The sequence below is a fragment of the Rhea pennata genome, chromosome 3 (assembly GCF_028389875.1).
Source record: "Rhea pennata isolate bPtePen1 chromosome 3, bPtePen1.pri, whole genome shotgun sequence".
Lineage (NCBI taxonomy): Eukaryota > Metazoa > Chordata > Aves > Rheiformes > Rheidae > Rhea > Rhea pennata.
Window position 1 is genome coordinate 67,890,343 of NC_084665.1, and position 27,177 is coordinate 67,917,519.

A 27,177-nucleotide genomic window follows, 5' to 3' on the forward strand; every position below is an offset into this window, starting at 1 on the left:
TGGCCTCACCTGACTGTTTTCTATCAGATGGTTAATGTGCTGGCTTTTGCACACTATATTCTTCAACTCTTTCCATACACAATGGAGAAAATCTAGACTTCTGTGACTGCACTTGAAATATCTGACCTGCCACTGAACTTACTGCACCAAGATACCAGTGAGGACTCTACCCCTCCTATGCAGTATATACAGGATGAAACAGGGTAGAATGAGAGACAGTTCAAGGAAATCAACCATGACAGGAGAAAACAGCAAAGCATACAGGGGTGTAAGACACAGGCTTCTTGGCAATGGCCTTTGTTTCCCATTCCAGCAAAGAATTTAAATACATTATGTTTAAACACAGAGTACCTGAAAATTGCAAATGATCTCAAAAACATTCAGTGTTCCCATTAAGTGCTTTCTGGATCAGATCTTTTGGTAATATACTGTCTCTCATAGAAGCAGGTATTAGAGCAAGTATGGACCCTGGCAAGAGAGAGAAGGATGCAGGAAATAATGGAAAACGGGTGAAGCCTTCAAGAAGAATAAATGAAATCAGGAAGTGACAGAACTACACGATAGGCTTTTTGAAAACCATGAAATACAGGAAGAAGGAAAAGGGTCAAAGGAATAGAGAGAAATGGAAATCGTATCTGAATGGAAAGTAAAGGAGAACAGCAAGGTATCCAATTTGCAGAGAGAAAACCCGTATCTCTAGGCAGTGGACTGTACTGTGACATAAAAAGCAAGAAATATTTATCTGATAAAATTTGAATGAGGAGAGTGCTGTCAGTAAGTATCAGGTACACAGCAGACTGCATGATAGAGAAATTAATTATGAATTCTACTGTGATCCCATGTAACTGTGAGAAACGGGAAACTTGACTACTGCAGCTATGCAACTGAAGAGACAATGAGCTTTAGAATGAGACTGAAGCCATGGGACTACAGACTAGCAAGTAAGATGCCTGCAGTCCAGACAAAAAAAAATAGTCTATTTGAAACAGCTGTGGCATTAAACAATGAAAATAGACCAGGAAACATCCAAATTTAGTATTAAAAGATACAATGACTGAACAAGTGACACAGACAATGATTAATTTGAGAGGAGGTTTATTAAATGGCTCAAGTAAATGTTAATTAAAATCTAGAATTTTTAAATGTAAAAGTCTATAGAAATCAAGTAACTAAAAATTAAAAACATAGGAAAAGAAAACAAGTATGAAAATATGACAGAACATACAAGAAATTGATCAAATGTATTAACAGAGGGAGGGGGACACACGATTCAGAATTTCTGTAAATGAGCTGCCTAGCAGCTGAACCTATACTCCTTACTGTGCTTATTATTTACTGCACTGCCCAAATAAGGTCATCTGGGTGATTAATTTAATATTGAATTAAGCCTTTAGTTCAAAATGAGAGAGAAATGGCTCCCTCTTGATGACAGAAAGATTATAAAGTAGTCAGTTTTAGTAACGGCTAGTAAGATGTTAATCTTGGAAAAGCTAGGGACCATGCAACATAAATAGTAATCAATGGAAAAGACATATCATGAGTGACAGGTATCTAGCCCTGTCATCTGTTAGCCCTTTATAAGTTGGATCTTCCTCAGAAATACAAACAACTTTATTTGGGAAAATAAGCAGTAAGCCTTAATGACAAATTTCCACACACACTTAAATGTTCATTTTAAATGTATTTTATAATGCCCTAAAGATTATGTTTTATTGAAGAAAGACTACTACACTTACCACACATCAAATTATAGACTTCAATATTTTCAAATGCATCAACTTGAGTACGAAACTTGAATCCTGGTCCAAAGCCAATAAATATAGCCTAGGATTTACAGAGAAAAAATGTGGAACTCTTTCAGACAGGTTAGAATGGAAACATCCTTGTACTTCAAGAATATTTTTTTCTAGCAACATAACATGGATTAAGTCAGAAGCAGGTCTGTCTTAAAAAAATTTTTTAATGTATTTTTCTAATAAAATATCTAATCATAGGTATTTAAAAAAGATTAAATAATAGTATGAAAAATAGTAGTAAATAAATATTAGGAAACTTCATTCTGACTCATTGTCACCTTTAAAAAGTTGGCTTCAGTCATTTATGAAAAAGTTGACTTCAATCATTTATGAAGTTCCTTGCTCTCTTCCATGCCTTTGAACAATTTTAATTAATTTTCTTAACGTTAAATCACTTTAAGAGATTTAATAGAAAATGCTGAGCCAAAATAACTATCATTTTCTTGTCCTGTAAACAATTTGGAAGCTTTTAATCTGAGGCTGCATAAACATTTGTTGGTTTGGTTGATGCTTTAAATGGCTTAAGCCATTGCAAAGTCCCAGCTCCTAGCCCTGGTTTGCAGCTCTTCATTCTTCTCCTTGTGTCACTTCCTGAGCTGTGCTGGCACAAGCAATTGTGTAGCCATATAGTGAACTTAATCCAGGAACTTAGCCAGCGCAAAAAACTTTCTTTTTGATGGCTCTTTTTCATCTGATTCAGCTCCTCTGCAGCCACAAAAAAGCTTGCACTAGCATACAGGAGGAATCTGTGCTCACTTAAGAGCAAGGAGGCAAGGGCAGCAATGACTTCAACTCAACCACTGCCAAGACAATGTTTTTTTAAACTTATCTTGAAATACTCAGCTTCTTTCCTTATTTAGTGAAAGAGATTACAATCATCTGTGGTATAAAGACACTGAATGAGCAATGGATGCTTTGCATTCTACAGTATCTTCCTTGTAAAATCTCAAGTCTCTGCAAGCAATGTTATTGTCTCAGATTTCCTATCTGTGCGGTAAAGGCTAAACTCAACTATAACTTTAAGATTTAAATATAAGGCAGGCAGCTGTCATTCTACAACTACTGCAACCAAAATCTGTAAGCTAATAATTTTTTCAGGGTTAATTTGTGTTAGTTGAGGCAGGGACATACTGTCTCATTTCTGTTGAATTAGCCAATTACACTGTATAAAATTATGCTAGTATAATGCTAGCCACAGAAGGATAAACTAAACCTGGTTTAAGACCAAGCAGCAATGCTGTGAACTGACAGTTCCAAATCTGGCATAAAGTCAACCTACTGAAAAAATTTAAGAGTGAAACAGAGTGAATATACTAATAGAGAGAATATACTAAACCAGTGGCATCATGTGGCCTTGTTGTTTTTAATGCGTTACCACCAGATTTTACTTTGTAGTATAAGGGGGAGAAGAATAGGTCTGTAAAGGTGAACAAAATTATTTAATAAAGGCTTTCATTAACTAAAAACACTACATAATTGTAAAAGAAATGGAAAAAATAAGGCCTTTAAAGTATAATTTAAAGTATAATTCATGCTTTACTTGGACTACATATGTCTTTCTATGAAATGAATTTTAGATAAATTATTGAATACAGGATTGGATGGGCCTGACAAAGGCTCTCGATTAATATTTCCCAAGTCCTTGTTTAACATCCTATAATCCTTTCCCATTAATCTTAAAGAGGGGATTTGGAGGACTTTGCTCTTAATTTAAAAATGACTGATTGTCTATTGGACAGGGCTATCTCAAAACAGTGTTACATATTTTATCATGAAATAGTAGAACTGCCAAGCTGGGAGTTCCTTTAGTCAACCTTTGCAAGAGACAGAATCAATAGTAATTTTGTTATTTCTGAAAGAGAATCCATGTATGGAAGTTCTACAGCCTTCCAAGGCAAATTATTCTGCTCTTTATTGGTTAAAAAGTGTTTTCTAGTAATCAAGCTAACTCGTCTTAACAGCAACTTAAGCTTGTTATTTCTTGTCTTAGGCATCCTGGTCATGAAGAACAGAGTAGCCTTTAGCAGCCAGGGGACTGACTGGCTAGGGAACAGCTCTGTTGGAAAGGGCCCAGGGGACCTAGCAGACAGTAAGCCAGACATGAGCCAGGAGTGTGTCCTGGCAGCAAGGGCAGCCAGCTGCTTCCTGAGCTGTATAAACAGAAACTCAGCCAAAAGGTCAAAGGAAGTGATTATCCTTCTCTACTCAAGAACTTGTTACACCGCATCTAGATACTGCATCCCTACTATAAGAAAGACACCAATAAACAAGTTCATCACAAATTCAGCATAGGGACAAGATGGTTGGTGGCTGAAGCTCCTGCCCTGTGAGGAGACGCTGAGGGAGAAGGCCTTACTCAGCCTAGAGAAGAGGCTGCTTCAGAGAGACCTAACAGCAGCTCCCTCAGTACCTACGATGGAGTCCCCAAGACAGAGCCAGGCTCTTGACAGTGCTACATGGTGGGAGATTAAGAGACAATGGGCATAAATTGAAACAAAGGAGGTTCACACTGGGTATAAGGAAACACCTTTTTTCACCATGACAACAGTCAAACAGTTGAATAGGCTGCCCAGAGAGCTTGTGCAGTCTCCATCCTTGGAGGTTTTCCAGACCAAATTGGATAAAACCCTGAACAACCTGGTTTAACCACAGTTGACTGCGCTTTGAGACAGGGGTTAAGTCTAGAGAACCCCTGAGGTCCTTCAACCTGAATTCTCCTGTGATACTAAGTCCTGAATTTGAAAACTATTCTTAAGTTGTTTGTTCCTGTTTCTAGCATAAAAACGAAACAGCTTGACATGACTTTATGCCCTCACCTACACAGTCAGATCTCTGGGACAAGTCCTGCTGGGTTTTTGCCCAACACCTGTCATAATGGATTTTTTCCTGTGTGGGTTACCCCGCACTATCACAATAACAGTAATAGAGGGAATTACATAGTGTCACAGGTCTCAAAAATCCCAATCCCCAAGTAGAGCACTTAAAAAAAAGTGTGTTAAAAGTAAGAGATAATAGAAGCTTTAAAGTCTCACCTGCATACTGGGGAAGCGATTGTCTGAGCCATGGAAGCCACCTTTGCAATATTTAATCTCAAGTGGTTTCCTATTGAAAATTCACAGTTTATATAACTCATCACAAGTTAAAAATCATATTAGTATAACATATATTCAATGAGGCATTGTCTGTTTGTCTAAAAACTTTCCAGGGGCTTATTTGTAGGAAACAAAGTCTGTAAGCTCCAGAAGAGAATGCGTTTAAAACAGAAGGACAGTTTTCACAGCAGATGCTATCCCTGAGGAATTCTCAAGTGCCCATCTTAGATTTGTTTAAAATCAAGTATCAGATGATATATGAACAAAATGTTTTTTCTCAGGATTTTAGGATTAGGAAAACCTGCTCTCAGGATAACAGTTTTTCACTTCACTGCCATCTGTGTAAGAGAACTTCATTATATATTAATTTTTCTTTTTTATTTTTAATAAACACTATAATGTAATTCAGAGCATTCAGCTGAGCATCTTACAATCTAAAATAACCCAGCATCTGATATATATTATGTCCTCTTTCTTAAAGGTGTACAGTTTTAATAACCTAGCCAGATTTGTATGACTTGTACAGTGTTGAAAATGTGCAATAGGATGTATTCAATACATGGTCTGAAAGAAATTATTATGCGATAAAAGAACTATTGTTCTAGCCCTGTGGGATCACAGAGGTGTACAAAGTTACAACTGCCAGAGTGATGGCATATGTTGTAAGTGCATTGATCAGAATTCGTAACACAATTAGTGACAACATTATGTTCCATAAGCTCAATGTATGCTAGTAGATCACTTCCATGACTGAGTCAAGTAGACTACTTACATACATGCTGAGTTTTCATGACTCATTTTGAAAGTTCCTAAAGTATGCCAAAATGTGCTGAAGGGCCTGACATATGCCCTTCTGATACTTGTGTCTCAAAACCTGCCATTGCCCACATACTCAGAAGAGTGTATCCATAACCAAATTTAGAACTGGCTGTTCACAGATCCTTCCCCACAAACTGTAGGGAAAAGTGTGTATTATTTCTGTTTGCAATGTCCCTTCATTATGTCAAAACAAGAATAACAGGCTTCAGTAGTTGTCACTGAACTCCAAGTACTTGGAGTAGAGAAGTTTTGAGAAAACAATTATTGGCCATATCATCAGTACTGAAAATGTTAACTTACCTAGCAAGTTGCCACTGGGAGTCTAAATAAAAATGTACCGGTTCAATTCGGTCGTTATTGGCAAAATGAAAACGTTTCGGGAGAAACTGCTTCATATATGCTTTGAAAGGCTGATTTGGGTCTATGCACTGAAATGTTTAAATTAAAGATGTAAAACAAACATTTAATCAAACTTACGTCATGCACAGATCTTAAAAAGCACTTCAGCTGCAAAGAATTTAAAACAACTTTCACTAAAGATAACGGGACAGATCTGGAGTCATACTGTGCTTTATGTAAGTATGAATTATTTAAATAACAAACTGACTAGTTCTGAATTTAACAGTTATTAAAGGAATAATTATATTGGATTACAGACATCATTCACTCTTTTTATAGATTATGATTGCACAGAACCTAACAATATTGCTTAGAATTAATGAAGTATTACACTTAGAGAAGAACAATGTGATACATTCAAATGGTAAGAGACTAGCCTGTGTAAGAATGTTACAACTTTAATACAGAAAGTCATGAACACAGGGCTTTTAGACTGGTCACTCCAGGACAAACATACTTTCCCCTCCCCCCCACTAAGATTCATTAATCATTAAACAACAACAAAAAAAACAAAATCAAAACAAAATCAACCCTCAACAGTAATAGTGGAAATTTGAAGTAATTTATAAGAATTGTGTAGCTCTCACTGATGGTGGTATCTGCACAACTGACAGGATAATAGACTGTGATGCAGGGATGAGAACAGTGATCAGGTGTACAGCAGAAAAGCAAACTCCTTAAGCTAACTTCTCTTTCAAAGTTGCTTATCAAAAAGGTGTAGGCAAGCAAATATTGTGCTTGTCCAGGAAATGGAGCTATATTTTACATTTCCTTGGCCCTAAGCCAGTATGGTACAGATACGCAAGTTCTGTTTTGAAGTGCAACATGACACATGATAGTGTTAGCTGAGCGTTGGAGAAAAGAAATGAAAATAAAGTATTAGTTAATGCACAACCACAGATAGCCATGTGACATCTTATTAGTGTTAACTTTGACCTTTCTCTCACATGCAACTACTGTTAGTTTTTCTTTCCTTTTTTTTTTCTCCTCTTCGTTTTCCTGTATTACACTTAGAAGGTCATTGATCCAAAGAAGTAACATCATTTAAGTGGCCTAGCAAACAGCTTACACCATAAAATACCTGTAAGTGTCAGAAGAAATTAAACTAGAACAACATATAAGACAATACTTACCGTGAGGTTTCTGACAATGCCTTCATAATTAACTGGAAGAATCATATGTAAGAATTAGTCACCTAAGTTTAAAAAAAATCATATGTAAAATGAAATTATATTATATAATTGGAATATTTAAGTTAGTTGCAAATGATTTCTAAACTTAAGTAAATCATTTTTCTAGAATGAAAATTATGTGGAGCAAAACAATCACCAAGCTGTCACACTATTGCTTTTATGAAATTTTAGTTCAGAATCTCTTCTAGAGTCTCCTCTTTCTTTGGCTACTTACTTAAAAGTTTAAAAATTTTCACTATATTAGCTACAGCTTGAAAAAGAATTTGAAATGTAAGTATTCACCAAGGAGGCAGCTAAATGCTTTGCTAATCAAAAGCCGAGTTTCTCTCGCTTACTAATAAACTTCTAAACCAAAAGAAACAAATAGATCTATCAGAAAAATATTTTTATCTGGCAAGCATCCTTAGAAAGATAGCCACATGCAAGTTATCCAAGATTCACAAATTCTTAGACACAAGCAAAAAGGCACCATTACATCATTTGGTTTGACATTTTGTGTAACACAGACCATTACATTTCACACAGTTATCCTGGCCCTGAGCCTGATAATCAGTGCTTGACTAAGTACCTACTGGTTTCCTTGCAAGGGTAATTTCTTAATTCCTGCACAGATACATGCAGTATTACAAAACAGGGTTACATGAAAACAGTGCATGTTTAAGTAGTAACAGACACACTCATTTTCTGCTTCCTCATCTTGTTTCTCCAAAGAGAACCTGGAACTACGTTTGTTTAAAATTGTTTGGAGCAGCATCAAGCAGTTAAGTAAACAGAATTAAAAGCAACTGAGGGCAAATTTAAATTTCTGTTGTCCAGCTCCCTTAAGACAAAAAGGAAGTTTTAAAAAACTTAGAGGCTATATTCAACATTTAGAAAACAAGTAAACAACATTGTATGTTCCCCTGAAACGGGGCAACGCATAATGAATCAAAGTCTAGAACTGATCTTTTTTTTTAAAAAAAAAAATCAAGTTGCAGCCATCAAGTATGGGCATTTCCAAACATGCAAAGTCAAATGGTCTTTAAAAGCACAGTTGTACTACTCAGTGTTTCCCCCTTCATCACGGTCAAGCCTGTGCCTTGTTAAACTTCACTCAGATACACTAATCAAATATGTGGATCCTAAGTTGTTCTCAGAAAACAAAAGAAGTGTATAGCTAAGTAACAAAAATTAGTTTAGCAACTACATACAAGAGAAATACTCATCTGGAACATTATTAGGTCTTAAACGAGCTGCAGGGCCAGGTACTATTAGGAAATCTTGAACATTGTCCAGATAGGTGTTTAGATATGCAGTTTTTCTACAGCTCCCTGCTTCCATTCCTGCACAAGGAAAGAAATTTCATTTTAAAAAAATGAAAGTACTAGTGTAAAGTAGTCTTGTTGAGGAGACATGTAACTTAAGTTCTACAGAAAGTAGAAATGTAATTTCTGTCTATTATCATTATTGTTATTTTTAAATCAGAAGCCCCAAGATCTGATCCAAGGAGACCAAAATACTCATATGCATGGAAGAAAAACATTACAGATACACACAATCAGACATTTCTTCAGCTCAGAAAGATACTTCAAATGAATAGATTAATAGAATCAGTAAGGTTGGAAGGGACCTCTGGAGATCATCTAGTCCAACCTCCCAGTAGCGTGTTAGACAGGGTTGAATAGATGTATCTTCTTCTCTGAAGGGTAAGAAATTACATAAACTTAAGAACAGTAGTAAGGCTAAGACTAAGATCCATTTAGCCTGATGCCTGCAGAAATACATTATCAGCAGGGCAGGTATGGATTCCCCCCCCACACACACACATTCCTTATCAGTTCCCAGGAGTCAAACTTCTAGAGTAGGAAGTTGAATTTGAACTGTATACATTTGATAGTCACTGACAAACTTATTCTCCATTAATTTCTTAAGTATTTTTTAAACCTGAAGAGATGTTTGGCCTGGGTTACATCCAGTGGCAGTAAGTTCAGCAAGTCAATTTTGTGCTACGTGGAAATGTGCTTACATTTTGTTTGGAAAAAAAAAAACCCAGCAAAACAAGAATTTGATTGGTAAAATACGTATGTTTTCATTGCTCATTACAGAAATAATTACAGAAATATAGAAAAACTATTACAGAATTAAATTGAAGTTTTATATTCACAGCTGTGTAATAATTGATAAGGGATGTGATAATTGAAAAGAAAGTGTGGCTTTTACTTTCATTTCTTCAGTAATTCATAAACCATCACTGTGACAGTTCAGTTAAGAGAATAAAATGAAATCTACTGTTCTCAATTCACTTTTACTTTTTGTATTATTTATTTCATCAGCTGGTAATGATGGCAGGAGGAATCTGGAATAAAATGTGAAAGTGTTTAATCCCTCTATTACATTCTCTACTTCCTCTCTTTTTACCTCTGAAAATAATCTGATCTCATCTACAAACATCATCTTGATAATATAAAATGTAGTTTATAGTCATTTGCTGGTTCCTTAACACTACCAGAGACATGAGTATAAGCTTAGAATATTACTCTATAAAAAAGCCAGTCAAAATTTTGATATATTTTATACAACCATATTTACCATGATCTGATACAAAAATAATGTTCAGGCACTTATGCAAGTTCAGTTGTTTGAGACCATCCATCAGCAAGCCAACTATGCTGTCCACTCTCTGTAATGCCAAAATGACCTGCCAGACAAAAGAAGGGATGTAAAGTAATCGCAAATCACTTTAATGTAAAAAAATACATATTCTAAAAGTGATTTTAAAATGTAACAGTATATACTAACATTGAAAAATTATCTATTTCTGTAGACTATTCAAGGTTGAAGGCAGTCTTGACCTAAGTGAAGCAGAGAGCGGGGGACTTGACCAACAATGCTGGAACTCCGAAATCTGTGACAGACACTACATATGGCACACACTAACTGGAAGAACTGCGAGGACAGGAGATATATAGCATTCTCAATACCCTATCAAACCTGCCTTTTCACCATTTTCACTTCTCAAGGTTCTGAACCCTTTAGCTGTACATTTACTGACAACAGACTCAATCTATATGGCTAAAGACAAGCTAGCATCTACACTGCTTAGGGCTACCTCCATCTATGGTAGACTAGCTGCACCTACACTGTTTTGTTCTTAGTTCCAATTTTCTCTGGGCTCCACACTGTATTAAGACACAGGTACACATTTTTATGTATTCTTTAAGTATAAAATATTTGAAAATGATGTTATGACCAACCAGATACGACATTATAACCGAACGATATTTAAAGTACGAAACTGAGGATGCCTGTTGCATTATCACAGCACAACTAATAACCAGTCTGAGAGCACAAACATTGATGGGAGTGTACTGGAGGACTGTACAGAACAGATAAAGCCAAACTTGCAGCAGTCTTCCTCAGACCTTCAATTGGGAGTGGCTCTGGATGGAAATCTCTCTGAAACCATGGCTGGATATTACTCATAAAATGAGCTAGTTTAAAAAGACTCAACACAGCCAAAGAAACAGATAACAAATTAGCATTTTTAAAGATCATGGATTCGGTGTTCAGGCTCACTTCCTAGACCTCTATTATTTAACTGTGCAAGTACAGCCATTGGACCTACTTTTCAATATGTGCTAATTGAACAAAACAAAAATATATATTTTAAATTCAGTCGTTTAGTTGAAAAGAATGGAACTACAATATAAATAACTTTTCTCAGTGTGAATAGAAACGAGAGTCGCTCCTCAAAAGACCATTTACAAATCCATAGAATGTTTATTTTTGAGTATTTCTGACATACAGAACTTCAGATCCATTTATTAACCAAAGCAAACGATAATCAGTTTAAAAATATTACTTGCACTGCAGTTGTAATTAGTTGTCTACTAATTCACTACAGAATTACATTTGTCTTTCATTTTCTTACAGAAAATGTTAACTGTTCATATCTGAAGAGGAGCTGGCAAGAGCCTTTCACTGTTTACAGCAGCACTGAGGAATCAGATGCCCCCAAACCTCTCACAGTTCAGGACAGTAGGATTCTACAAGGTTCTGGAGTTACTGAAAGCTTTATCTTTGGTATGTTTTTGCTTTAGTTTGTTAAAAATAAATGGATATTTAATACTCTTGAAAACAGTAACACTGACCAGTACTGGTGACTTCTGACCTATACAAAAGGTACATCATAGACTGAAGGGATGAACTTCTCTTTTACCAGTCTGTTTCTGAGAAGGCATAAAATCTCACAATTGGTAGATAAGATCAATATTCATCTAATCTTTGCACAGAGAATAGGAACAAATTACAGTGAGAACACTTGTACAACAAAAATTAGACTATCACTATCAAAATCTGTTTTTGCTCCCCCGAAAGCATGCAAACTGTTTGTTTGATTTTAAAAATCAACATAAAGAACAGGTAGAAATAGCTAAAATAGCATACAAGGGCTGCTCAAAAATGCTTTTGCACTTTTAGTTAGTGAAACAAGGAAAGTAAAAATTAGACTTACTAAATAGCCTGTTCATTACATGCCTTGCATTTGATGTTAATTATGGACTGACTGTCCATTCACAAAACCTCTTCCTTATATGTGCAATGAGCATGTTCTTGGTTATTTATCTACAATGTTTTATGAAAATTTTTTACAGAATCAGAACAGAGCTTTAAATTAAAAATCAAAACAAAACGAGAACAGAACAAAAACATTACTTACTCCACTGCTTACTGGTCCGAACTTATGGCCTGAGGAATCTGGTTCTTCTAAATACAGAGTGTAAAAGTGTGGTCTATATCAAACAGTACCAAAAATGTAATATTTTACATACACATTGAGACATAGTTTGAAGAGATAATATTTCAACAATGGAAATCAAATATTGGAAACAACTCTATCATTCAGAAGAAAGGTACATTAAAGGAAAATAGAAAAACAAAAATAGGCATAGAAATAGGTTTCAGTCATAGAAATAGGCTTGCAGTAAGTAATATTTTGACATTGTTAGAGAAATAAACAAGGTATTGTAAATACAATTTACACTTTAAACAAAGTGTTTATATAAGTGCAAATATTTCATTGCAATATCACTGGAAGAGGCTCTTACATTTACAGTTATATACCTACCTTTCACTTTCAGGTAACTGCAGCCAGCGAAGAACAGTTACCACCCTTTCTTCAAATGAAATTGAGCTGTATCAGAAAAATATAAGATCAACCATGTTTCCAAGATTCCATCTATGCTAATTTTCTGTGGTTATGCAAGAGTTAAGTGCCTGATCTAAAGCTCACTTAAGTCAATGCTCTCCATTGACTGCAATGAAATTAGAATAAAGCTCTCAGTACTGCTTTTCTTCATCATTCTAACAGAATCATTGATTTCAAGGTGCAATGGTACATAAACAATGTAGGTTTTCACTTCTGAAAAATTCTTGATTTTTCCCCCCCAATTTGAGTATAAGATTTCATATCACATAAACTGGGTAAAAGATTATCGCATTAACTTCTGCAGTAAACCAACAATAAGCATATGGATCTGTATCAACAGTAACAGCAATCCAGCTACCTACTGCAAGTTCCAGTGAGCATGTACAACTTGCTAGAGAAAAGATAATCAATAATCAGGATTTCCATGCTATAAGGGTAAGGTGTCAGAGAAGGGAGATTGATCATATGAAGTTAGAAATTAGAAGTTTGATTTCTCAGGAGAGATTTGGGATAATTACATAAATGATGAAAAACAGATTAACATAGTATTTTTATTAGGCAGGAAATTCTAATCATGTTGAAGAGCAACCACTGAGTGAAAAATTACCAGTGTGAAGTATTTTGAAAATCTGAAAGGAAAGTATTTTGACATTGGAGCAGATTACCAGAGTCAATAGTAAAATAATAGTTTTCATGGACAATATGACATGTCAAGACCTGATCTGTTTACTATAAGAGATTTGGATTGAATAACTCTAAACACATTCATAAAAGATCTGTATAAATACAAAGAAAAAAGTTTTAAAGCGACAAAGCTGCTCTCAAAGAAGTTTTTCCACATCTTTCCTGTGGAATGTTTGCTGAGGAACGATAAAATGACTAGACAAAGAATCCAGGGAAAGTTTTACCACTTCTCTAGGATCTGTCCCATTGTAATATATAATTCAGAACAAAATATCCACTCAAGACAGAAGAACCTACATACCTATTGTATTTTTCAAATAGGTTTGGAAAGCTTCCATTAACTGCTACATCTGACCCAGGCCAGAAGAATGTACCCGCTTTTAGACCTTGATACATAGCTGTGAGCCAAATCTGCAGGAGGAGAACAATCATTATTGGTGGAGTTTGTTGAACTAAAACTAAAAACGTATGCAGAACACACAGGACATTCCATCTTGCATATTATCACTAGCTGCAGTCACAATATACCATTCATCCTGATTTTGTATTACAAATTCTCACATCCTTTCCACGGCCATAGCATAGGGGAGCCAGGACAGAAGTAGAAATTACTAGCTCCCACAGAAAGGAATTATAATGCAGAAGTAGAACCACGGCTGAGTACCGGGAAGCAGAAATACTTCAAGAACAGTGCAAGTAGGAGTTGGAAAACTCCGAAGAGCTATGCCCCACATACTCTGAAATACAGGAGCAACAATTTAGTCAATATCTCTGATTTTACTGAAGATCTCAGGTTCTGCAGAGTTTTCTGCTCTCAGCATGTTTTCCTGTCTGACTCATACGTAACTTTCTTCCTAGTGGCCTAAAGTCCTTCTACTACACTTGTGTGTTTTTCCCTCTTAAAAATCAGTCCTCCCCATATTACTGAACAGTTGCATCTATTCCCTTTTCACTCTTCATGCTACCACTCAGTCCCTTGTGCCTTTCATTTTTATGGCAGTCTCTAGAGATTTGCCATAGCACTGTGATTAAACTGAGAGGTTTTCTTCTAAAACTGCATCTTTAGACTCAGCAACATAGGCAGAGTAAATTTACTTCACTACTTACTACTAAAACTGATGCATTTGTTGATTTCCTCATGACTTCAAGACCACTTCATACTCAAAACAGAACAAAAAATCTAGTTAGTTACCTTAAGTCAGTTTCACTATCATTTTGCAGCTCCAGTAAGGCAATCCCTAATGATGCTGAGTAATAATTCTTGGCTGACTTAGAAGCACCCCCTGTACTGTTTCAAGATCACTGTGCATTCAAGTGATATTTAACAACATAACAACAGGTTACTGAACACTCCCAGTAGTGTGTTAATACTTACAGGTTGCCCTTGGTACCACTGTGGATTAAACTTTTCTTCATTTTTAAGGGTGAAAGATGCATTTCTTTTGGGGTCATATATCTTGTTATCAATTATACCATGAGATTCAGGATACAGTCCCTGTAATTGAGAGTGTACCTTGTTGCAACATTACAAAGAAAAAGGATCTTTTAGCTAGATAAATGGACATTTGTTATAAATTGTTCACTGGACATATTTGTCTATGAGTCTTTACCATTATGTCAAATCAAAAGTTTAACACTTTCACACGTCATTGTTACTAAAAAACTACAATCCTGACTCAAACTTCACACAAATATAGTTGATTTGCAGTTTGGAGCAATGGATTTTGTGGTGTTGCTCTACCTCTAGATATCTAGCTGCTTCTCAGTGAGATAACAAAATATTTGAGCAGTATTCTTTAGGACCAAACTCAGACACTCTTTCGGTGTGTGCGTTCACTGCATCTTTAGTACCAATGACTAAGCAAATAATCATGTAAGACCTTCATCAGGCAATCAAAAAACTCAGGTTCAGGCAAAGGATTTCAAAGGAGGATTGCACATCAGCTAGATGAAAGATCTAGATGGGGATACCACTGATAACCAGTGACAAAAGTGCTCTGAGGCACCAGCTATTCAAGCTGTGCTTTCAGACATACTGACTCCTTTAGGTAAGAGGATCGAACAACACTCTCTGTAGGGCTCTGCTAAACACCACAGTCTGCTGATTTTCACAAGAATGGGGAGTTGAGACAAGTTTATTTTGCATTTAGGGACACTCCTACATGGCTTTAGAGCATGGTTAACATTTCTAATTTCATCTTCAAAAATAGGACAAGTAGGAGGATTACTCAAGTAAAAGTCTCATTCCTGAACTTGTGCTCCTGCCTACTTATCAAAAGCCTGACAAACTGGGAAAAAAAACAAAAAGATGTTGATCCTCAAGTATCTATTCAAATTTTAGGTTTTCACATTGAGAAACTGAGAAGGATCTGTGGGACTCCAGCACTACATTCAGTGTTGAATTCCTCTTTCTTTCTTTTACCTCCTACATACGGGAGGTGAGGAAGTTTACAAAATCAGTTTTGTGACGTTCCTATCCAAATTTGGATAGTCACAGAGCCAACATTAACGTGATGTTCAAATCCTGACTTCCACTTCATACACTTCTTTGGGTCATGCCAAGCCATATTAAAAAACTGCAACAAAGCCAGTGATTTAAAAAGTCAGTCTGTTCTCACTCCAGGAGACAGATCTACCGTTTAGCAGAAACTTTAATACAAAGGAAGCGTCATAAAATGACATGACTTCTCAAGTACATGGGAATTTTTGCAACTCGTATTGGAAGAACTGAATTACTTAGATTAGGTCTGAGCACTTCATTACAGTTATAAAATGTCTGTTAGTCTAAATTTGCATAAAAAGTATAATGTATTTCTATATGTTGAAGGTAAAATAGTATTATTTTAATAATCCACACAGATATATTATATTATTCCCTTACAGATAGCTTGATAACAAACAGTATCCTCAATAGCAGAAACATAATATACAGGAACTCTTACTGTGACAATGGAGTAATGATTGGGAAATGTTTTTGATGGATAAACTGGTCTCATATTGGAAGTGTATGTTCCACATTTTTCTAGACAGGAAAGAAAAAAAAAAAAAAAGCAAAATGACAGAAATTGAAACCTTTACCAGCTTCACACAGACATACTTAAAAACAAACGAATGAAAATAACAGAGATTCTAGAAAGTTCATTCTTCAGTACCCTACAGTAAATACTATTTTTTTTTTCTCATAACAATTCACAAGTGGACTAAATGTCTAGGAGTGTAAATCTTAGATCTCCTAGTAACAGACCTCAAAGGTTATATGAGCAAAACATATTCCATATAAAAAGCATACATAGCTAAAACAAAATAAGAAAAGAAATCATGCTCTCCAAAGCTGACCTAGTGTGTGGTAAGAAAACCGTGCAGCTTGAGAAAAAACAGTTGCTTTACCCTGGGATCTCACAGAGGTAATAAAGTGGCTGCTGGCACAGTGTTGCTTTACCTTAGCGCTCTCAATCACTTGTCAAATTTTGCCTTCAATTTATGGGTTTGTTGTACTAAAAAAATAAAATAAAAAGCCTTTACTCTATGATGATCACAAACTTTTCTTTACCTCAATGTAATATCACAGGTTTTTAAGGAGAAGATTAGGGCACAGTATTTATTAGCCTGAAGAGTCATTGGTCAAGCCAAAACAGCTGCTAAGTAATAACCCTCTAGACAAAAGACCAGTGTATGCCCTCTAGGTCATATATAGACATTTATAAATAAATAGAGAGTGTGTGTGTTTGTGCAGGCACGCGTGTGTGTGTATGTATAAATACATACATAAATAAAACAGAATGAAAGGTTTGATAATGTAAAAAAGGTTTGATTCAAGGCACTTTGAACTCATTTAAAAAATAGATTGAGGCCTTGGATTAGATCTCTGTTGAAACAATCAATCTGAATTTAAAAGAAAAAAAAAAAAACAGCTGCCTGAAATAAAAGTCCTCTCAAATTACATTGGCACCCTCTTCTGCTTCTGTGTTCTATAGTAATAGAGTTGTACTCTTACTGGTACTGGAACATGCTTGATGAATTTCAACCATTTCTAAATCTCTTGTTGAGGCTGTTTTCCCCAAATACTGGGGGTTTTTTTTTTGTTTGTTTGTTTAAACAGGGAAAAATACATTTAAACGGTGTTCTGGCAAACTTGTTGGGGATTTTTGCTGGGACTTTCCATTGAAGTTATACTTCCTATTTTTGGCTTGTTGTCTTTTTTAGTTTAAGATAATAGAAGACAGAAGGAGGATTTCTTTAAAAATTGTGATATCACAGCCTAGAAATATGTGGAAAATAGCTTTGAATCTAAAATGTACAAATTATAACTACGCCCAGGTTCACTGAGAACTTCATTTTACACACTCAGCTTCATTCTACACTCTCAGCTTCATTCTGAATTCCTTATCTTTTAGCAGAAGCCCTAAGAGTGTGAGTGCGCAGGTGCATATGCATGTAATAAAACTTGTTAAAAGTGAAATTATGATATTGCAGAATCTATGTTAACAAAAAAACTCTAAGGAGACAACAGAATTAGTGTAGGCACAGTGTATTTTCTTTAATATTTCCCTTTTATATCCTGACACTGAAAGAAGAGAGAATACCAACCAGGAATGTAACAGAATGCTATACTTATCAAGTGTTTTAAAGAGGAAGATCCAGGAATTCAGCATCATTCTAATTCAATAAGAAAGTAGGCAGAATTGGGTAAATTACTTACTATGATTAAGTATTCACTATTTTACAAATGTATCGTTCATACACTATGTGTCTTCCCGAACATTACCTGTCCATTACATGAATAACTATGACCTTCAAAAGGAAGGTTCAATATAGTTCTCCTGCAATCGTCAAGCATTTCACCTGTCGTTGTTATTAGTCTACCACAGAGAGGCAGACTTCATTATCCCTTCATGTACTCCAAAATACTACAACATTTATATACTTATATCTAAAAATGCTTATCTTTACAACTCAACTGCTCCCATTGTTTTCAGTGCCAAGACACACATGAAATTAGGTGCACAGAGATAAGTAGGCCCTCAGAGCGTCAAGAGATTACAAAATTTGATTCGTATTTCAGTGAAAGCAATGCTCATTCATGAGATGACACTTTTCTTGCTAAAGAAAATCTGCCTCATTTGACCTTTTCATCAATCATTTTACTATGGGGAGGGGGGGAAGACTAGAAAGCAAAGTTGTGTAATAACATTGAAGAACCTGTGTCCTTAAGAGACTTCTAGTAGATTACAAAGAATCTTCCTATGTTCCTACTCTACTGAGTACTGTAGGACAGTACACGTAATGCAGAGATCATTTTTCTTCCCCAGATCATTATTTTATTCTATCTTATTCAGGTACTTATAAATATTGATAAGATCCCCCCTCAGTCTTCTCTTCCCAGGCTGAAGAGGCCCAGCTCTCACAGCCTTTCTTCAAAGGAGATGCTCCAGCCCTCGGATCGATCAATCTTTGTAGCCCTATGCTGGACTCTCTCCAGTACCTCCACGTCTCTCTTGGACTGGGGAGCCCAGAACTGGATGCAGGACTCCAGATGAGGCCTCACCAGGGCTGAGCAGAGGGGCAGGATCACCTCCCTCCACCTGCTGGCAACACTCTTCCCAATGCACCCCAGGAGACCACTGGCCTTCCTGGCCACAAGGGCACATTGCTGGCTCATGGTCAACTTGTCATCCACCAGCACTCCCAGGTCCTTCTCTGCAGAGCTGCTCTCCAGCAGGTCAGCCCCCGGCTTGTACTGCTGCATGGGGTTATTCCTCCCTAGGTGCAGAACCCTACTCTTGCCCCTGTTGAACCTCAGGAGGTTCCTATCCCCCCAACTCGCTAGCCTGTCCTGGTCTCTCTGAGTGGCAGCACAGCCCTCAGCTGTATCAGCCACTCCTCCCAGCTTGGCATCATCAGCAAACTTGCTGAGGAGGCACTCTGTCCACTCATCCAGGTCATCGAAGAAGAAGTTGAACAGGATGGGACCCAGTACTGAGCCCTGGGGGACACTACTAGACACAGGCCTCCAGCTAGACTCCACGCCACTGATGACGACCCTCTGAGCTCTGCCTTTCAGCCAGCTCTCAATCCACCTCACTGTCCACTCATCTAACCCACACTTCCTGAGCCTGCTTAGGAGGATGTTATGGGAGACAGTGTCAAAAGCCTTGCTGAAGTCAAGGTACACAACGTCCACTGCTCTGCCCTCATCTACCCAGCCAGTCATTCCGTCAGAGAAGGCGATCAGGTTGGTTAAGCAGGATTTCCCCTTGGTGAATCCATGCTGGCTACTCCTGATCACCTTCTCCTCCATATGCTTAGGGATGACATCCAGAATGAGCTGTTCCATCACCTTTCCAGGGATGGAGGTGAGGCTGACCGACCTGTAGCTTCCTGGGTCCTCCCTCCTTGTCCTTCTTGAAGACTGGAGTGACACTGGCTTTCTTCCAGTCCTCAGGCACCTCTCCAGTTCTCCAGGACCTTTCAAAGATGATGGAGAGGGGCCTAGCAACAACATCCACCAGCTCCCTCAGTACCCATGGGTGCATCCCATCTGGGCCCATGGATTTGCGGATGTCAGGCTTGCCCAGATCTCCAACACAATCCACCTGAAACAAAGGAAAGCCTTCCTTTCTCCAGACTTTCTCCCTTGTCTCCAGGCTCTGAGATTTCTATGAGCCGCCCTTAGCAGTAAAGATTGAGGCAAAGAAGGCATGCAGTAACTCTGCCTTCTCTGTATTCTTCATCATCTAGTGTTCCCAAACCATTCAGCAGCAGGCACACGTTTTCCCTAATCCTTCTAGTCCAAGAAGCCCATCTTGTTGTCCTTCACATCTCTTGCCAGATTTAATTCCAAGTAGGCCTTAGTATTCCTCATCACATCCCTGCATACACTGACAACATTCTTATAACCCTCTTAAGTGGTCTGTCCCCTCTTCCATATTCTGTGTACTTTCTTCTTCCATCTGAGTTCAGCCAGGAGCTCCTTGCTCACCCATGCAGGTCTCCTGCCCCTTTTACTGCACTTCTTACTCATACGGATGCACCGCTCCTGAGCTTGGAGGAAGTGATGTTTGAATAGCCAGTTCTCCTGGACTCTCCTTTCCTTCTAGGGTCTTAACCCATGGGATTCCTCCTGAAGTCAAGGGTTGCAATCCTACTTACTGGCTTGCTTCCTCCGCAGAGGATCCTGAACTCCACCATCTTGTCATCACTGCAGCCAAGGCTTCCCCCAACCTTTATGTCTCCCAACTAGTCCTTTGTTGGTTAGGACAAGGTCCAGCAGGAGGATGCCCCTCCTCATTGGCTCCTCCACCATCTGTGTCAAAACATTATCATTGATGTTCTGCAGGAGCCTCCTGGACGCTCTGTGCCTAGCTGTGCTGTCCTTCCAGCAGATACCAGGGTGGCTGAAGTCCCCCATAAGAACTAGAGCCTGAGATTGTGAGGCTACTTCCAGCTGCCTGCAGAAGGCCTCATCGCCTTCCTCTTCACCTAATCACAGAATGGTTGAGGTTTGAAGGGACCTCTGAAGATCATCTAGTCCAACCCCCCTGCTCAAGCAAGGTCACCTAGAGCATGTTAGACATCCAGGTGGGCTTTGAGTATCTCCAGAGAATTAGACTCTGCAACCTCTCTGGGCAACCTGGTCCAGTGCTTTGTCACTGTCACAGTGAAGAAGTTCCTCCTAATCTTCCTGATTAGGTAGCCTGTAGTAGATATCCACAAGTGTCACCCATGTTAGCCTGCCCTTTAACCCTTACCCATAATCTCTTAACTTGCTCTTCATGTAGCCCTAGACAGAGCTCAATACACTCCAGTTGCTCCATCATGCAAAGAGCAACTCCACCACCTCGCCTTCCTGGCCTCCCTTTCCTAAAAGGGACATAGCCATCCATGACAACATGCCAGTCATGCAAGCTATCCACCATGTCTCTGTACTTGCAATGAGATCATGGCCCTGTGACCACATACAGATCTGCGGTTCCTCCTGTTAATTCCCCATGCTGCATGCATTCGTGTATAGGCAATTCAAAGAGGTAGTGCATACAGGTTTCCCAGGAGGGGTGCAAGGGAATCCCCCATAAGCATGTCTCATATGCACATCCCTGACTGCAGGGACCTACTGGAGGCCTCCTGCCTTGAGCTGTGTTTTGTTGACTACTCTGTCTTTATAACTCTCCCCTTCCCTCATCCTACCTAGTTTAAAGCCCTCTTTACCAAGCTGACCAACCTGTCGGCAAAGACATGAGTGTCCCGCTTAGTGACGTGGATCCCATCTCTTCTCATCAGTTGTCTATCTTCAGACCAGGTCCCACGATCATAGAAACCAAAACCCTGTTGCCAACAGCAGCTGTGCAGCCAGTTGTTAACTTAGAAAACCCATCTACTCCTCTTATCCTTCCCCTCATTGGCAGGATTGAGAAGATTACCTGGGCTCCTAGACCCTTGACCACCATGCCCAGAGCTCTGAAATCCTTTTTGATCATTTCTAGTTTGCCTTTGGTATCATTAGCATCCACTTGAAGGAGTAGTAGGGGGTAGTCGTCTGACATGTGGACGAGCCTTGGCAGCCTTTCAATGACATCTCGTATCCAAGCCCTTGGCAGGCAACAAACCTCTCTAGACAAGAGATCAGGTCAACAGATAGGTGCCTCTTTCCTCTGCAGCATGGAGTCACACTCAACAATCACTGACCGATTCTTCTTTGTGTTCCTGCAAGGCACAGGGTCTGTCCGTCCAGCTGCTTCCTTTGAAGTCAGGTCCAGGTCCTCCTCAGTCTGGAGGGTACTAAACCAGTTATTCAATTGCAAGTCCAACTGAATAGGGGGAGTAGGAGCCTTTATCCTTTCATGAGACACAATCAGTTTCCAGCCTTCTACACTGTTGTGATACACTGTTTCACTCGGCACAGCGTCCTCCAGCATATCCCCTGCTGCGGGGGACTGGGACTCCTGGAGCAGTACAGTCTCCTGCTCATTTTCAGACACTTTGAAGTCTGCTGCCTTCCTCCCACATCTCCTTTACCTGATTACACAATTTGTCAACAACAGCACACCTCCTGCAGGAGAGCTGACTATCAGTCCAGGCCTTATGGAGAGGCCCCAAGCACTCCCCGCAGTCAGAGACCTGCAGAGCTGCATCTGTTGGCTGTCTTGGTTGAAACTGCTGACACAGCTGATGTAGCAGCTTCAACAGCTACAGGCAAACGTGCTTTGCCGTGTCATGACCACATTTGTGGAAGTGGGCATTACTAAAATTGGAAACAAAGATGCCTTCTGTACCTTCCTGCGTACCTTCAGCACTATCTGCTGTGCAAACTGCTACTGGAAGTGAACATTGAAGCTGAGAAGTTCTGTAGAAATTTTGCAGCACCGTATCTTGTACATCAGTTAGAGCTATAACCATTTGTAAGTGCTAGTCTCTCCTCTCAAAGCTAAAAAGCCTTCTTAAATTGAAAATTTTGACAACTACCTTACGGAACTGTTTCAAAGGCCTTGTTTTTACTCATGGAACAAAAAAAAAGTGAAAACCTCAGATACATCTGTGAATTGTTACTCTATGGAATAGACAAGTTATAACAACCATTGTATAAAACAGTAAGTATTTTTATTGACTTATTTTTAGTCAAATCGAAACCAGCCACTCCAGGTAGTAATTTATAAATCACAAGATTGACATTTTTCAGACAAGAAATACCATGGATTCTTTATAGAGCATAGCCAAAAAAAGACAGGAAAAGTAACTTAAGTTACTGAGACACTACAAAGTTAAGAAAGACACTATAAAACCTATGAAAAAATACGTATTTATGAGACTGTCATCACTTCTGCAAATGTTTGTTAAATGAAGGTTCTCAGATTCACATTTCTACTTTACATACCAGCTCTTGAATAGCATCTGTTCCTAATATCTTCTTTCTGCATATTTTTTCAAATGTAATGAAATGCTCTCTACATCACCTTCCATTTTTCAAAGCCATTCCACTTAAATACAAGGCATTATGAAAAATAGATCTTTGAAATCCTACAGTGTATCTACTTCCTTTTTTCTCCTCCAAATAAAGGAAGCTCACAGTAAAAGTCCACCCTCCTAAACACTAAGAGCTGCTTAACCATTTTTAAGGTTTAACTGAAAACCCCAAATTTGGCCATTCTTCGCCTCATGCCCTCTGTCTCTCCGCCCTTCCACTCCCATGCTCTATGTGCACAACTGTTATACAGGGCAACAACCTGAGATTCCAGGGAAGGATAGTGCAGATTTAACATAGTAAGAATAGTTACTTCTACAAAAAAAAATACATTTGATTTTTTGTGTAAGCAATCATGGTCTTACTTAGAAAAGGAAAACCACTCACGTAGCTTGCTAATAACAGGTAGAAGTCCACCCCAAGTCTGCAAATATTCTGCTCTGAAGCCATCCAATGAAAACAGTAACACTGGAGATTTGGTAAACCTGAAAAAACAGAAGTTAAAAGTACTGAAAAGAAAATTATGACAAATACATTCCTATCACTATTTCAAGAAAGTTTCCCAAGAATCTTGGAGATGTTCCCGTTGAGATCAAACACTAGACCAAAGAAACAAGTCCTCCTAAATAGAAAGGTTCACAGCCTGACAGAGTGGTAGCAAAATAGCCATTCTGTCCCCTCTGTTCATAGGCTGGCATAAAAAAACCCTACCTGAAGATGCTGAGTATTGTGATAGGACATCGCAAACACAAAGAAAGCAAGACAAGGCCGGGTTTCAAGCTCACATGAAGTGAAGCACAAACAAGGATGCTCACATAAACCATCTGGCTTTTTTTAAATATTCTTTTTTAATCTTGAAATCAGTCCCACTGGAGCAATATTCAACCCCTCTAAACCCCTCTAAAAAAGCCTAAGTGAAGAAGAGGGAAAGAACAAAGTTGAAATTCATTGCTTTACTCACTTTGCTTCTGAACAAATTGTGATTTAGTTGAAAAACGAAACTTCGCTTTTTACTTACACTGTGCACAGAACTCTGAAGACCTAGTATACAGACATGTTAAATCACTAACACACATTTTCCTCTCACATTATATTTAACTAAAAAGAACTGAACAACTATTACTTCCATACTCAAAATACCCCAAATATCCAGTCTGTAAAATGTGGCTCTACAACTGGAAATTAGCAAACAACAGCATTCTAGCCTAGAACTTAAAAGCTAAATTCAAAAGATGATTTCGCTGGAACTGGCAAAGAGAAATTCACTTTCCTAGCCCCCATAGGAACTAGTTCCAGTCTTCTTCCCAGCTTCAGCCCTGCTCATCAAACAATTTGTCTCCAAATGTAAACATTTAAAACATTGCATCCATGGATGGAAATAGTTATCAGCAACTTCTTCCTTGAAACAAAAATATCCTATATTGGATCTATAGATATGAGGATATGTGAGACTAGGAACTTAGCAGTGAATCAGCAACAACCGAAAATATAGATTTGCACAGAAGAATTATATATATTTTACATGTCAGCTGCAAGGTCATTTTCCTTTTTATATTTACAAAATGTAAAATGAAAAAGAAATTGTAAAAATTCATTATACCTTAGATTTCCAAGTAAAACAATTGATGATAGAAGACAAATACTATAAACATTGACAATTTCTCTAGTGAGATACAGCACAAAAATCCAAACAACCATTTACTCTGACAAGTAAAATACTTATAAGCCTTATTTTAGTCTAAAACACACACAAGTACATTAAACAGAAAATGAGTCAAGTGACCTGAACATGTCTATGTTATCAACAATTTTGAAAACAGTTCAGCCAAACTGACTACGTTAGTCAGAATCATCATACAGCCTCCCATAACCCAGTGCAGATAAAACATTAAAGAGCATTTAATAAGTGGGCTTGTAGACTGGTTTTCATTGTATTTAATACCATCTTTTGGAAATCTTAGTGGAGATGACAGAAGGTAGATGAATGGTCTTCAGACCAAGACTGAAGTTCTTTGGCAGAACTTCAAACTTCATGTAACACCTTTACCCATACTCCAAGTATTTTTTGCACCACAGATTTTTATCTCCACAACTTCTACTAATACCTGACTTTTTCCAAACAAACTGATTTTCTCCAGTGCAGAGGAATTCAGTAAGAACTTCACTACAGGATTTCTTCCAATGAAATACAATTTTTGAAGCAAAAACTATTCAGTACTAACTACCTACAAACATAAGTAAAAACACACTCATTTTAAATAACTCCTTAGAAAGGGACTTTAGGCAACTCATTCTGGTTTAGCACTTAAAAGTAAACCAACCATTAAGGACATGTTTTGTTTGTCTGCAAATCCAGCTAATGATCCCCTCACACATGTAAATTAAGCTTGACTAAATAGACCACTGCCACAACCAGAGAGTTTAGTTGGTTTGCTTCTTGTATATTGTACACATGCTGAAACTTAATAGTCAGTGATCTGTCCTGTGTTCAGGGAAGCAACGCATGACAGACCACAGCAAAATAGCACTGTTTGGAACAGCTCCAGAGCACTCCTCATTCTCCCTGTGGGATACAGCTTACTCAAACTGACTTAAACTCAGTTCTGAGATAATAAATCTCTCCAGGCTTTCTTTCCCACACCTGATTTTTCTGTTGGTGTCCAAGTACATTTCTAAACAAGTGTACTTTAACAAGTGCAGCCCATCATGAGCAAGTAGACCTGAGACAGAACACAGAGGCTCTAGTTTTGGCCCTGTCATGATTCATACCGGCCACGTCCAAACAGTGTGACAAGGGTGTTTCACAGCTCTTGGATAAATATATGCACCTCGGTTACATCCTGATTCCACACTGAAGGAAATCCAATGGTAATCATCCCCTCCTCTAAACTGGTTTCTACACAAACACAAGAGGGGCAAATAAGCTTGTTGTGGTGTAGCAGGCTCACCAGTCTGGATGATCAAGAGACCAGAACTGAGGACTACACTACCAAGCTGACCTGCCTCTCAACAGCTTGTTCAGACCCTGATTATAGAAGACCAATCTCTATCCTGAAAATCTAGTCCCCTCAAAAAGCTAAATATGTTACACAGAGAACATCCTACCCCCATACACATATGCACTACTGCCTATGCACGCTCATAAGACATAGGATGTAAAACTTTCTTCTCCACTAAATATAAGGCCTCAACAGGAAGTGTAATTTTTAAGTACAGTAATGGTCTGCAAATATATAGGAAACCACTGTAAAGAAGAAAGGAATCAACTGTTCTTCCAGTTTACTGAAGAGAACACAAGTAGTAATAGGGTAAATAGGCTTAAGTAAAAAGTAATAGGCTTAAATCACAACAAAAGATACTAAGACATGAAGAAAAGCATCTATTTAAGCACGAAGATAAGTTGCTTGTGTAGGTTTAAAATCTGAGAGTATTATTTCATTCCTTCTAAGACACTGGGAAGAACTGGATGACTCCTGAAACCTCGTATAGCCCCATTTATTTTATAGTCCTATTAAATAACGCAGAATGTGATCTTGGACAGACCTACGTGTGCTACTTAATTTTAAGCATTTGAACAGTCTCACTGAAAATTGTTGGATTTCTCAGATTAGTCACCTCATTGAACACAGGGGTGTTACGGCTTTTGTCTACTCTGCACAACAAAACCAATCACAACTCAGAACAAAACACAATAAACCCAGTAATTCAAACCCACAGAACATTTTGCATTACTATGCACAGAATCAGAGGTGATATCTTGAAGCTTTAAAACGAACACTCAGCTAAATTCACCTGTACTCCTACTTATTTCCACCACAGGAAGAAGGAAATTGTTCAGTGTTGTCAATCTGGGGAGAGGTCTGTGTACTAATAGTCTGAGGTGAATCAATCAAGAATGTTTACTGAAGGTTCAACTTTAACCACACATCACCCTTTCTTGGGTTCGATTTTATTGCAACATTTCTGGGTTTGCCAGGATTAAAACAATTTTAGTGAAAGTACTATCCGTTCCATTTATGCGCTGAACAGAAAAAAAACAAAACAGAAACATTCT

General features: G+C 38.0%; 1 protein-coding gene across 1 annotated transcript in view; it reads right to left on the minus strand.

The window, feature by feature from the left end:
- ENPP1 (ectonucleotide pyrophosphatase/phosphodiesterase 1) overlaps positions 1-27,177 on the minus strand; it is a 59,972-nt gene that overhangs the window by 14,282 nt on the left and 18,513 nt on the right. Inside the window, exons 6-17 of the mRNA XM_062572530.1 lie at positions 23,511-23,608; positions 16,111-16,190; positions 14,544-14,663; positions 13,470-13,579; positions 12,404-12,469; positions 11,996-12,068; positions 9,868-9,976; positions 8,490-8,621; positions 7,240-7,271; positions 6,008-6,135; positions 4,829-4,898; positions 1,737-1,824 (exon numbers count right to left, since the gene is read on the minus strand). Coding sequence (XP_062428514.1) covers positions 1,737-1,824; positions 4,829-4,898; positions 6,008-6,135; positions 7,240-7,271; positions 8,490-8,621; positions 9,868-9,976; positions 11,996-12,068; positions 12,404-12,469; positions 13,470-13,579; positions 14,544-14,663; positions 16,111-16,190; positions 23,511-23,608 — 1,106 coding nt within the window. The remainder of the gene's footprint in view (positions 1-1,736; positions 1,825-4,828; positions 4,899-6,007; positions 6,136-7,239; positions 7,272-8,489; positions 8,622-9,867; positions 9,977-11,995; positions 12,069-12,403; positions 12,470-13,469; positions 13,580-14,543; positions 14,664-16,110; positions 16,191-23,510; positions 23,609-27,177) is intronic.